At 52.7% G+C, this 12,451-nt stretch overlaps 2 protein-coding genes across 3 annotated transcripts; both read right to left on the bottom strand.

The window, feature by feature from the left end:
• Nucleotides 1-3,432: 3,432 nt before the first annotated feature.
• Nucleotides 3,433-6,247, bottom strand: LOC120392347 (natural cytotoxicity triggering receptor 3-like; the record flags this gene model as incomplete). Its single annotated transcript, XM_039517065.1, has 4 exons — nt 6,190-6,247; nt 5,904-5,923; nt 3,674-4,055; nt 3,433-3,566 (listed from the first exon to the last, which is right to left on the bottom strand). Coding segments are annotated over exons 1-4 (594 nt in total), but the record flags the coding sequence as incomplete, so codon positions are not given.
• LOC120392456 (natural cytotoxicity triggering receptor 3-like) lies at nt 5,323-8,886 on the bottom strand. 2 transcript variants are annotated; one of them, XM_039517227.1, is made up of 2 exons: nt 8,296-8,886; nt 5,323-6,894 (listed from the first exon to the last, which is right to left on the bottom strand). In XM_039517227.1, exons 1-2 carry the CDS (start codon nt 8,588-8,590, stop codon nt 6,431-6,433), a joined length of 759 nt encoding a protein of 252 aa, XP_039373161.1. In that variant the 5' UTR covers nt 8,591-8,886; the 3' UTR covers nt 5,323-6,430. The 2 variants fall into 2 exon arrangements, with proteins under 2 accessions (XP_039373161.1, XP_039373162.1); XM_039517228.1 differs by lacking the exon at nt 8,296-8,886 and having other exon boundaries at nt 5,323-6,951.
• Between the last annotated feature and the right edge of the window lie 3,565 nt (nt 8,887-12,451).

Here is a 12,451-nt window from a genome sequence, read left to right as displayed (position 1 = left end):
GGCAGCAGGTTTAAAACAAATACAAGGAAGTTCTTCTTCATGCAGCGCACGGTCAACCTGTGGAACTCCCTGCCTGAGGAGGTTGTGAAGGCCAGGACTAGAACAGGGTTTAAAAGAGAACTGGATAAATTCATGGTGGCTAAGTCCATAAATGGCTATTAGCCAGGATGGGTAAGAATGGTGTCCCTAGCCTCTGTTTGTCAGAGGATGGAGATGGATGGCAGGAGAGAGATCACTTGATCATTGCCTGTTAGGTTCACTCCCTCTGGGGCACCTGGCATTGGCCACTGTCAGTAGACAGATACTGGGCTGGATGGACCTTTGCTCTGACTCAGTACGGCCGTTCTTATGTTCTTATGTACATACACAAACCCCTGTGTGTTTGTGCTATTAAATGTAACACCCAACTCCCCTCCCCCCTTATCCGGCCCATCTCAGAGGTGCTGACCACAAACGCTCCCACGGACCCTCGGAGGCTGATGCTTCCGGGGGCTGCAGAGGCTGAGCTGTGTTAGAATAGAGCTATTCAGGCTGCCTGTAAAGGCCTAGATTTTAAGAACTTAGGTGTATTTTGATCACTTAGCTAGTTACAGGGGTATAAAAACAAAGAATCAAAATCACCGTCTGCCTGTGTATGGGTCTTCTCTCACTAGGAGAGTCTGAATCATAGGATCATAGAAGATCAGGGTTGGAAGGGACCTCAGGAGGTATCTAGTCCAACCCCCTGCTCAAAGCAGGACCAACCCCAACTAAATCATCCCAGCCAGGGCTTTGTCAAGCCGGACCTTAAAAACCTCTAAGGAAGGAGATTCCACCCCCTCCCTGGGGAACCCATTCCAGTGCTTCACCACCCTCCTAGTGAAATAGTGTTTCCTAATATCCAACCTAAACCTCCCCCGCTGCAACTTGAGACCATTGCTCCTTGTTCTGTCATCTGCCACCACTGAGAACAGTCTAGACAAAAAATTCCCACCTTGTGCAAAAGATCCATAAGGGGCTGGAGCAAAACAAAGGGGGCGTCAGTCATGAGAAATCCCCTAGTTACCAGCTGTGGTGGAACAAGGCCTGTCCCGGGGGAAGGGACGGGCCCAGACTAGGAGGAGGCTAGTCTGTCAAAGAAGCTTATTGGAACATCTCTGCAGGTGAGATTTGCCTGCATTTATTTTTCTGCTGTATTAGGCTTAGACTTGCGTGTTTTATTTTGCTTTGCTTGGTAAGTCATGTTTGCCCACAGTCTTGGTGCATCGCTCTGCGGGGTCCGGGTGGGAAACAGGCAGCCGAAAGGGAAAGTTGCGGGGTGTGTTTGGTTCTGCAGGGGTTAAATCGCTCCAAGGGCAGCAGGTGGTGCGGGATGGGGAGAGAAGACCGTACAGGAAGTGGACCCAAGGCAGGGTGGAAGTGGACCCGATGTGGCATCAGGACTGTAGCCCTAGATGACTTGCCCACAGTTGGGTGTGACGCTCTCGATGATCCGGGTGGGAAACACGAGGGGGAGGGTTCTGGGGTGTGGTGGGTCCCTCAGGATTTAAAGGGCGGTGGGTGAAACTGAGATTAACGCTCCAAACGGAGTGGGAGACAGCGGAAGTGGATCTCAGTGAGGGCAGAAGTAAACCGGAAGTGGCATCAACCCCTCTATCATGTTCTTTAATGAGATCCCGGTCGGAAACAGGATCCACGTTGGAAGGTTCCGGGGTGTGTTTGGGGTGGTATCAGAAAGGGGGTGAGTCCCCTTCCCCAGGCCAGGGACGGTGGGGAGTTGATAGGTGGGGAGGGGAGAAATGTGGGGGTGGGGGGAAAGGAGGAGGGACAGAAATCCCACAAAAATGGTAAATACCCAAAGGGAAAAAATCAGAGACTAATTTCCCCTGGTATTTCAATTACTTCTCTATGTTGTTCGTTGATTTGCCCCAATGATTTTTATGTAGTGCCTTTTTCTCTCTTTTCCCATTCTTCTCACACTCATCAGTATAAAAAAATAACATTTGAATGGGGGACAAAATCCCAATTTACAGGGGAGAAAAAATTTTCAGAAAAAAAATTAAATTTGTATGAAAGATATTGTTTTTTGGGAGGAGGGAAGTGTCCCAGTTTACAGGGATAAAATGACACACTTTCATTGGGGAAAAAATGATGTTCTAAAAATATCAAATTTACAGGAAAATATCTTTTTTTTTCATGGGGAAAAAGGATGATTTTCGAAAAAGCAAATTTTAAAAAATCCTTGTAAGATTTTTGGAATATGACAAGGAGACTGAGAGAAGAGGGAAGTGATGGAAAAAAGCAAACGTTTTTACGCAAACACATTTCTGTAAAAAGTCAGAAAGAGACAATTTTTCACACAAAGAAATTATTTAATTTTTAGACCAAAAAAACCACTTCCTTTGAGCAATTCCAGCCGGCTGGAGCTCTCACGCTGGTCACTCAGACCGACTCCAGTGCCCACACGATGTTTCTAGTGTTTCTCTTTCAGCTCAGTTAGGAAGAGGGATCAGATGCTGGGTTAATTACCCCCACCTGGTCATGCTCCATAGGGCGGCATTGCAATCACTCCAGAGAGGCCAGAGAAATAACGCACAGGGGCGTGATATAGTTATACTTCAGGAGACCCCGGAGAAGGCATTTCCTGAGGGTAGGACCATGCCCTAGTAGATTATTCCCTGCCGTACAGAGGGCTAGTTGGGTTTTGTTGGGGTTCACATGGACCTTCACGCCCATCATTTTCTTCTGCTGTCCCGCAAACCCTGTGAGGGTCTCCTCCTGTGGGGAATTCCCTCGTGGCTGCGTGGCTCTGGGTGTGAGGGACTCAGCGCCGCTGGCAGTGCTTGGACGTGTGGTCCCTGCGTCCTGGGGTCTGGATTTTAATCTCTGCGTAGTGCAGGTTCTCGCTGTCTGCGGCCGCCTGGCTGCCCTGGCCCTGTGTTGGACAGACACACAGTGAGGAGCCGTCACCCCACATCTCGCCTCTTAATTCTGGCCAATTTAAGCAGCTCCCAGGGAGCAAATCCCACAGTGTTACCCCAGATTGGAGTCTGGGAGGCTGTGAGCCAGGACTCCTGGGTTCTCTCCCCACCCTGTATTGTGCCAGTCCTTATTGGCACCCGGAGACCAGACCCAAGCACTGGCTGGAACAGGGCCCAGCCTGCATTGTCTCACCTTTGGCTGCCGCTGGCGGGGCTGCGAGTGGGGCGGGGCTGCGGAAGAAGGGAGAAGGAAGGAACGTTAAAACGGAGGAGTGTGAGAGAGTCTGGGGTGAAGAGGGAAGCTGCAGAGATCTAGGGATGGGGGAAGAAGGAGGGAGAAGGAAGGATGGGGAGGGGGGTGGATATATGGACAGACAGCCCAGCATGGACCACAGCGGACAGACGGCCGCTCGGGGGTGTTCAGTAGCAGAGGCCCTGGCCCGTGGGGCCCAGGAGGTTAGCGGGGGGAAGGCTCCGGTTTGGTACCTCGGTGTCTCTTCAGGAGGAGGGTGGCTGCCAGGCCAAGGATGAGAAGGAGCCCCAGGGCGATGGCGACCTGGTACAGGAGCTCCCGGGCGCAGCTCCCTGAGGGGGCTGGTCCTTTATCTGGGCGATGGAGAGGAGCGTTAGGGGATTCTCAGCCCCTGGAGCCAGCCAGTCCCTGCCCTGGGGCCGGAGCGGGGGAAGCCCCGTGCCCCCATTCCCCACCTCACCTGTGTCACTCTGGTTTCTCCCTGTCACCTGCAGCTTGGTGCCCGCTCCTGTCCCGCTCTCTCCCCGGTGGATGCTGATCTGACACTGATAGAGACCAGAGTCCCGCAGCTCCAGCTCCGACAGGGTCAGCGCGGCCTCCCCTTTCTGGAGCAGCTCCAGGTGGGACATACGGAGCCGCCTGCTGTAGAAGGGATGGGCAGAATCCAGCACGACTCCGGGTGCTCTGATCCAGGTCGCTTTGACCACACTGCCCTGCCTGATCTTGAAGGAGCAGTTGAGTGTCACGGTCTCGCCGGGGGATGCTCGGAGGGCAGCAGGGCTCTGAAGGACTGTGAGACCTTCGTGAACCAGGGCAATAAATGTTATAGCAGCAAAGGAAAACTACAACGAGTGATACCGAGACACGCCCCAGCCACCCGAAGCCTTAGCAGCACGGAGATAAGAAGCTAAGGGGAAAGAATTGTGCGTCCTGTCCACCTTCCTATTGCTCACAACACTGTCGATCACACACTGCACAGGGCTTTCACGTCCACCTCCAGCAGAGACCCCACATCAGCACTGCGATGTGCACGGCAGATGTTCACAGAGACGTTAGACGTAAAATCACTCAGGACAGTTACGTCCAAGGCAGACTGCGAGGAATTACAAAGCGACCTCACTAAACTGGGTGACTAGGCAACAAAATGGCTGATGAAACTCAGTGGTGGTAAATGCAAAGTGATGCACATTGGAAAACAGAATCCCAACTATACATACAAAATGGTGGGGTCTAGATTACCTGCTACTACTCAAGAGAGCCCTTGGAGTCATTGTGGACAGTTCTCTGCAAACATCCACTCAATGTGCAGCGGCAGTGATCTAGATCTAGGGGTGGGTCAGATGGACAGAAGAAGAGACACGGATCTAGGGGTGGGGCAGCTGGACAGAAGGACAGACAGAGATGGATCTAGAGATGGACAGAAGGACAGACAGAGATGGATCTAGGGATGGGGTAGGTGGATGGACAGACTCAGATGGATCTAGGGGTGGGGCAGGTGGACAGATTAAATTAGCCAGGATTTGCCGACATACCTGCTCCCCGGGTGGGGATGAGGAGGACAATGCAGAGGACGGGGCTCAGGACTGGCAGCAGCTCCATGGTCCCCGCTCTCTGGCCAGCTCCGCAGCCCAGCTCAGCTCAGCCTCAGCATCCTCCGGAAATGTCCACCTCTGGGGGGGCTGGTGGAAAGTTTTGTGGCCTGCGCTTGTGAGATGGCTGCAGCGAGAGGCTGGGGATGAGGGCCGGATGGGGGGGGTGTATGTGCATTCCTCTGGCCCCTGCGGGGAGGGGAGTGGGGTCTAGTGGTTAGAGCAAGGGGCGACGGGGGGCTGAGCCAGGACTCCTGGGTTCAGTCCTCAGTTCATTGTCGCATCTTGGGTCATGCTCCTTACCCTCTCTGTGATATTTTTTCATGAGGAATAACATTACTTTACATAAAGGAATTTTTGCTCAATATATTTTATTTTCGCATACTGAGGTGTATTTATTTTTTGCAACACGTATCTCTTGCATTCGGCGTCTTACTTCTAAAAAACCAAACATGCTCCAGAGAGTTTTTATCTGCTTTACACAGAAATGTTTTCTTTAGAATTTTGTTTTCTATTACGGATTACTGCACTGCAGCATTTAACTTTCATTTGTAAATGGAAAAATATTGTCCCACAAGGAATTAATCTTGAGAAATACTTTTCTTTAATGTTATTGTCAGGCCCAAGACATACAGGACAGATCCACAGCTGGTGTCAATAGGTGTTTCTGAGTTTATTCCAGTGGAGCTACGGCCGATTGACCCCAGCTGGGATCCCAGCAGCAGCCCTGCAGGGTGCACATTCCCCTCCCCAGACCCACCCACACCCCGGAGCCCAATGCCCAGAGCCACAGGCCATTTCCTGTACCAAGGAGAACTGTAACGGTACTGATCACTAGGGGGTGACAAAGCTCCAACGCTCCCATTGCTGCTGTATGGTCTCTTCGCTCGGTTCCCTGGGCCCATCGACCCACAGACAGAAGCACAGGAGAGCGGAGACGCCCGGCCCAGCAGGAGCCCCCTGCGGGCGGCTCAGAGTCCAGCGAAGTCTGACGGCTTCTGAACCCGGAGCTGGGAAAATCCTGCCAGTGACCAGCCCCCTGAGCGGCTAAATCAGAGACACCTGCCCCGGTGCCGGGCGCAGCTTGGAGCCAGCACCCACCGCGGGATCCACGGGGACACCTGGGAAACAGAACGAGAGCGTCACCGAACACACTGGGGGGAAACGCTACGGGGATGGAGCCCTACAAATACCAGAGAGAGACTGATTCCACCGAGGATGAAATGCAGCCACCTCTGGGGTAGAACGTGGGGGCTGGTTATACAGGGACCCCTTACCCAGCGCTGAGACACGGCCCCTCTGGGGTGGGGCAGGGGCTGGTTATCTAGGGACCCCTTGCCTGGTGCTGAGAAGCAGCTGGCTCTGGGGTGGGGCAGGGGCTGGTTACCAGCCCACACAGCGATGCCATGAAACTGTTTGAGACAGGAAGTGAAGGCGGAACCCATGGGGAGCCGGTACCGTTCCAAGGCCGCAGGCTGAGGATGATTCCCAGGGAGAAGAGAACGACGAGCGACAGGCAGATGACGGCTCGGTAAACGAGGGGCCCCGAGTCCCGACAGAGCTCACGTCCGCCTGGAGCCCCTAGACAATAGAAACGAGGGGTTAGGAGATTCCTGGACCAATGGCCCCTAGAGGGGACAGGCCCCGTGCCCCATTCCCACCTCCTGAGCCAGCCAGTCCCCCATCCTGGGGCCGGATCGGCGCCGGCACCCCACAGAGGGGGAAGGCCCCGTGTCCCCTTTCCCCACCTCACCTGTGTCACTCTGGTTTCTCCCCGTCACCTGCAGCTCGGTGCCTGCTCCCGTACCGCTCTCTCCCCGGTGGATGCTGATCTGACACTGGTAGAGACCAGAGTCCCGCAGCTCCAGCTCCGACAGGGTCAGCGTGGCCTCCCCTTTCTGGAGCAGATCCAGGTGGGATGCACGGAGCCGCCCGCTGTAGAAGGGATGGGCAGAATCCAGCACGACTCCGGGTGCTATAGTCCAGGTCGCTTTGGCCACGCTGCCCTGTGTGTTCTCGAAGGAGCAGTTAAGTGTCATGGTCTCGCCGGGGGACGCTTGGAGGGCAGCAGGGCTCTGAAGGACTGTGAGACCTTCAAGAACCAGAGCAATAAATGTTATAGCAGCAAAGGAAAACTACGACGAGTGGTATCAAGACACGCCTCAGCCACCCGAAGCCTTAGCAGCATGGAGACAGGGGAGGTCCGCCAAAGCCGTGGGACCAGCAGACCCCGCTGTCATTGCACGGAGATAAGAAGCTAAGGGGCAAGAATTGTGCGTCCTGTCCACCTTCCTATTGCTCACAACACTGTCGATCACACACTGCACAGGGCTTTCATGTCCGCCTCCAGCAGGGACCCCACATCAGCACTGCTATTGCACGGCAGATGCTCACAGAGACGCTAGCCATAAAATCACTCAGGACAGTTACGTCCAAGGCAGACTGCGAGGAATTACAAAGCGACCTCACTAAACTGGGTGACTGGGCAACAAAATGGCCGATGAAACTCACTGGTGGGAAATGCAAAGTGATGCACATTGGAAAACAGAATCCCAACTATACATACAAAATGGTGGGGTCTAAATTAGCTGCTACCACTCAGGAGAGACCTTGGATAGTTCTCTGCAAACATCCACTCAATGTGGTGCAGCATTTGAAAAAAGTCCCCAGCCTGTTAGCTTCCATTGGGAAGGAGATCGCTAATAAGAGAAAATATGCTACTGCCTCTCTATAAATCCAGGGTGCGCCCACACCGTGAACACTGCGGGCAGATGTGGTCGCCTCAAATCAAAACCAGATACATTAGACTTGCAAACGGCACAGAGAAAGTTAACAAAAACCATTCGGGGTATGGAACGGCTTCCCCCTTACAAGGGCCAGGAAACCCCCTTACAAAGTAAAGTGGCAGCTTGTCATTTTAACCATTTTAAATACACCACAGACACAGGCCTCCACTTTATACAATTTGTGCTTCAAACTGGAGGGATCCGAATTTTTCCCGACGGAATGTTTTTCTCTTGGGAAAAGCCGTCTCATAGAAAGGACGACAATTGGTCTAAAAATGGGGTAGAGGAAGCGTTTTGATAGGGTCAAAAGGGGATGATTTGGTTTTGCATTTCCAGACCTATTTGATTTGATATTATTAAAAGGAGTCAATACTGGAATGAAATATGTGTTTTATGGACATAGAATACCTGATATGACACATCCAAATCTATCTATGCATCCATGCACGCATACTCCACCCCTAGATCTGTACTGATGGATAGATGGATATTATTTTGGGGGTGGGATGGATGGGTACATAGATAAAGAGATAGATGAGATGGATGTAGGGGTAGGGATGAATGGGTAGAGAGAGATGGATCCAGGGATAGGGTATATGGACAGACGGACAGACAGAGATGGATCTAGGGGTGGGGCAGATGGACAGATGGACAGAGAGGGATCTAGAGATGGGGTAGGTGGCTGGATGAACACGTTAAATTAGTACCTGCTCCCCCGGTGGGGATGAGGAGGACAATGCAGAGGACGGTGCTCAGGGCTGGCAGCTGCTCCATGGTCCCTGCTCTCTGGGCAGCTCCGTGGGGCCAGCTCAGCTCAGCCTCAGCATCCTCCGGAAGCGTCAGCCCCAGGGGGTGGTTGAAAGTTTTGTGGCCATCGTTTGAGATGGCTGCAGTGAGAGGCCGGGGATGAGGGCCGGATGGGTGTGTGTGTGTTTGAGCATGTGCTATTAACTGTGTGAGAGACAGGCTGGTGTGTGTGTGTGTGTGTGTGTGTGCACGCATCCCACTGCCCCTAGAATCATCCGCATTTATCTGTGTCTCCTAGCCCCTGTACTGCTTATGACTGAGGAGGATTTCCCTTACTTAGACTGGGGCAGTTGGCGTGTTTGGGGCTGGAGCAACTGGTCTGATGCCCCGCCCAGCTGCCCTGGTGCAGGGTCAGCACAGCAGCAGCTGGCATCTCCTGGAGCATCCTGGCTTGGTGGTGGTCCCCAGGAGCAGCTCCCCGGCCAGGGCTGCGTCCTACACTGGGCCACCAATCCCTGCTCTGCTCTCACACCAGGGGGGCCGATGGGCGTGAATTCCCACGCTGGGTCGGCAATCCGGGATCAATCCCTGTCAATTTTCCACATCTTTTTCATCGGCTCTGTCACGAGACATTTCTAACCACACTTGTCCTTACCAGAACGACCTTGAATGGTTGGCCGATAGCTACACCACACCGCTGGCTACCGATATTCAGAGGAGCTGTCAGGTTGCAGATAGTTGTGATGGGGATTTGGGGTAATTTGGAGTCATTATCTGTCCGAAGCGACTCCATCAAATTGTACGTGTGGCTGCGGGTGGGTAAAATCTTCCCCGTCAGCAGCTGCATTTCAGTCACACACACCCCCCCGGGGTCGCCTCCCATCTCCCTTTACCTCGGGGAAGTCATATTTTCTTGGCTGACCTGATCTCCGCTGGCTGAGACATGCCAAGGTGCCATCGCTCCCACACACCGCCACACCAATCACCCCCAGCTCGGGTGGCCAGTTTTGGTTGGACGTATTCCTGGAGGTTCCATCCCATGACATAACCCTTAATTAGAGATTAACCCCGAATTGCTGGAGACTCCAGGACAATGGTGGCAGATTGGCAGCCCTAGGCCTCAGATGACAGCCTGGTTGTGGACAGGGGTGGGCGGGGAAGGGATGGCGCCTAGCGACTCAGAGTGAAGGTGTCGGGCGGTAGGTGGGCTCCCGGGAAGGGGTCTGAGAGTGGAGGGGCAGACGGGGCGGTTGTGTTGAGGGGCTGTGGTTCCTTGCTTTCGTGGGGCGTTGTTTTGTCCACTGACCCTGGTTGTTTCACGACCTGCTTTGGGTGTTAAATTTGACAAGAGGTGCTTGTGAATTTCTACCGATGGGGAAATCTAGCCGCATGTGATGTTATGAGTGTAATATAATCGCTTCTCGGCTCTCTGAGCTAAGAGGTGAAAACATTATCTAAAAGCAATATCCCATTGAAGGGTGACAGGGCCAGAAAGAGTTAATTAACTCAGACTGACCTGACCCATGGGTGAACTTCAGAGATGGGTTAGAAAGATCTGTAAATGAATAGAGCTTTGAAATGCAGCCGGCACTGCTAGAGGTAGAAGGGGATGTCAGCAAACAAGTCTGGTCTATCGCTAGAGCTTCAATTCAAAGATCAAAACAGGAATATTAACAGTTTTGATGACACTTGAGTGAAATAATATTATTGTCTCTGTGTCTCTTTGAAGGTTGTGATAAATTGTATCCGATATTAAACTTACTCTCTCAGGCCAAGAGGCTCTGGAAAATGTCTAAAAACGCTGGGACATGATCCTGTTATATCTCAGATTTGCTTTGGGTTTCAAGAAGGGGAAACCCTGAGCCATAAGGATCGAGATCCCCAGTCATTGACTGGAGTCACCCTGAATATGGACATTGGACTGTAACCTCTGGACTATTTCTAAAAGGACTTTTCACAACTACAAACTCATCTCTGCTGTGTCTGAACCTCAAGATTTGAATTCACGTCTGTATGTATATTGATCTTTTAACCAACACTCTCTCTTTTCCTGTTAATAAATTTTAGTTTCATTAGTAAGAATTGGCTGTAGTGTGTATTTTGAGTAAGATCTAAGTTATAATTGGACCTGGGTGTGTGGCTGATCCTTTGGGGTTGGAAGAACCTTTTCTTTTATATGATGAGATCAGATTTTCAGGAATCATCATCATATCTGCCGTGTGTGTTGGATGGAGGCCTGAGGCTGGGCACTTCAAGGGAACTGCGGGGTTTGGATTCTGAGTAACCAGTGAGGTGATACAGGCGCTGTTTTGTGCTGGTTGGTAAATCTAAGTATTGGAATAACCACCAGCGTTTGGGGTTTGTCTGCCCCGTTCTGTTTGCAGTTCACCCTGATTGAGTGACCTCAGCTGGCTCCCATGGGCAGCACCGTCACAGTGGTGTAGTTTTGCAAGGATCCACAGAACCAGGTGAGTTGAGCTTTGGGTCAGAACCTCACGCTATCCACATTGGAATTTTGAAATTGAGAGTTTGGTTGGTTAAAGAGCAGTTGCAATGGATGAGGAAAGCGCATATGAGACCTTGGCAGATTTGTGTTCAGAAAAGGGGATAAGCTTTAGAAAGCTACAGCTCAAGAACTGAGAGAGCTGTTAATGGCCAGTGATCAGGAGGCAGGAGCACAGCCCCTACCTGAGGCTGCAGAAGCAATTAGAGTGCAAAAGGCAGCAAGCAAACTGCAGCTTGAGCATGAACAGAAACTAGCAGATCTTCGGTGGCTGGGAAAGCAGAAGATCGATCGTGTGAGAGAGAGAAAGAAGCTGATAAGAAAAAGGAGGAGGCTGATGAGAGAGAAGAAAGGGCTCGAAGGGCGTGCATGGAGCTGTTGGCTGCAGAGGAGAAGGCCCACTGACCTCAGCTCCAAGTAATGGAAGAGCGGAGAAAGTCATCGCCACCTGGTACTCACTGCCCCACCACTGGAGAGGATGTGTCCCATTTACAACGATACTGAGGAAATTGGGGAGGTTTTGGCGATCTTTGAACACCTCTGCAATCTGTACCAGATCCCTGCGGGTCAGCGAGTGCCCGTCCTGCTGACCAGACTGAGCGGAAAGCCAGGGAGGTATTTGATGAATCGGGGGAACAGGAAGCCTTGGATTATGAGCGGTTTAAAGATTCTGTGGTAAGGCAGTTCAAGGTTACTCCTGATCCTTACAGAGTGAAATCTAGGAAATGTAGCATGTCTAATGATTGTACTTTTGTGCAATGTGCCCATAGGCTGATGGGTTTTGTTAAAAAGTGGGTTGTGGGGGCAAAGGCACATGGGAGTTTTGAAAAACTGCTGAATGTAATAACTTTGGAAGAGTTGTTAGACATTGTGCCTGACCATGTTAAAGCTGCTGTTTGTGCTGGAGACCCTGAGTCAGTCCTACGGGCAGGGGGCGGCTCTAGGCACCAGCAAAACAAGCTGGTGCCTAGGGCGGCAAAATCTAGGGGGCGTCCCCTGTCGCCGGGGGGGGGGCGGGAGGCTGGGCCGGCGGACCTGCCGCAGTCATGCCTGCGGGAGGTCCACCGGAGCCCCGGGACGACTGGACCTGCTGCAGGCATGACTGCGGAGGGAGCGCTCGTCCCGCGGCTCAAGCTGGACCTCCCGCAGGCATGACTGCGGCAGCTCAAGCGGAGCCGCCGGACCCGCGAACCGTCCGCAGCCGCGGGAGGTCCAGCCGAGCCACGCGGGACCAGCGGTCCCTCTGCAGTCATGCCCGCGGGAGGTCCGCTGCTCCCGCGGCTCCGGGGCGCCTCCCGCGCATGACTGCTTGGGGCGGCCAAAAACGTAGAGCCGCCCCTGCCTACGGGCTGCAGAAATTGCGGCTGCCCATACCCGAAACAGGGCTCGGGAAGGTGGAAATCCCCTCGGAAAGCTAATCACCATTTGCCCCTGTTCAAGAGGAGGGAAGGGTTTAAAAGTAAACCGGCCCTGACTCGTATAAAGGAAAACTCCCACTCCAAGGGGAAACAAGTGCTCTGTCATTTGTGTGGTTCGTACACCTGGGCACATCAAACCAGAGTGTCCAACTGTGAAAAACAACCCCTCAAACCCAGCAAATGCTAATCCTGTTG

This window comes from Mauremys reevesii, unplaced genomic scaffold (assembly GCF_016161935.1).
Source record: "Mauremys reevesii isolate NIE-2019 unplaced genomic scaffold, ASM1616193v1 Contig1, whole genome shotgun sequence".
Taxonomy (NCBI): Eukaryota; Metazoa; Chordata; order Testudines; family Geoemydidae; genus Mauremys; species Mauremys reevesii.
Note: the sequence above shows the minus strand (reverse complement) of the source record. Positions and strands in the feature narration are given on the sequence as shown.

Bases quoted from the DNA above. Each gene is read 5' to 3' on its own strand.
- LOC120392456 (XM_039517227.1), bottom strand. From the start codon at position 8,590: ATGCGTGCACACACACACACACACACACACACCAGCCTGTCTCTCACA. The intron at 6,895-8,295 runs GTACTAATTTAA...TGGTTCTTGAAG, and splicing joins CATCCCCACCGGGGGAGCAG to GTCTCACAGTCCTTCAGAGC.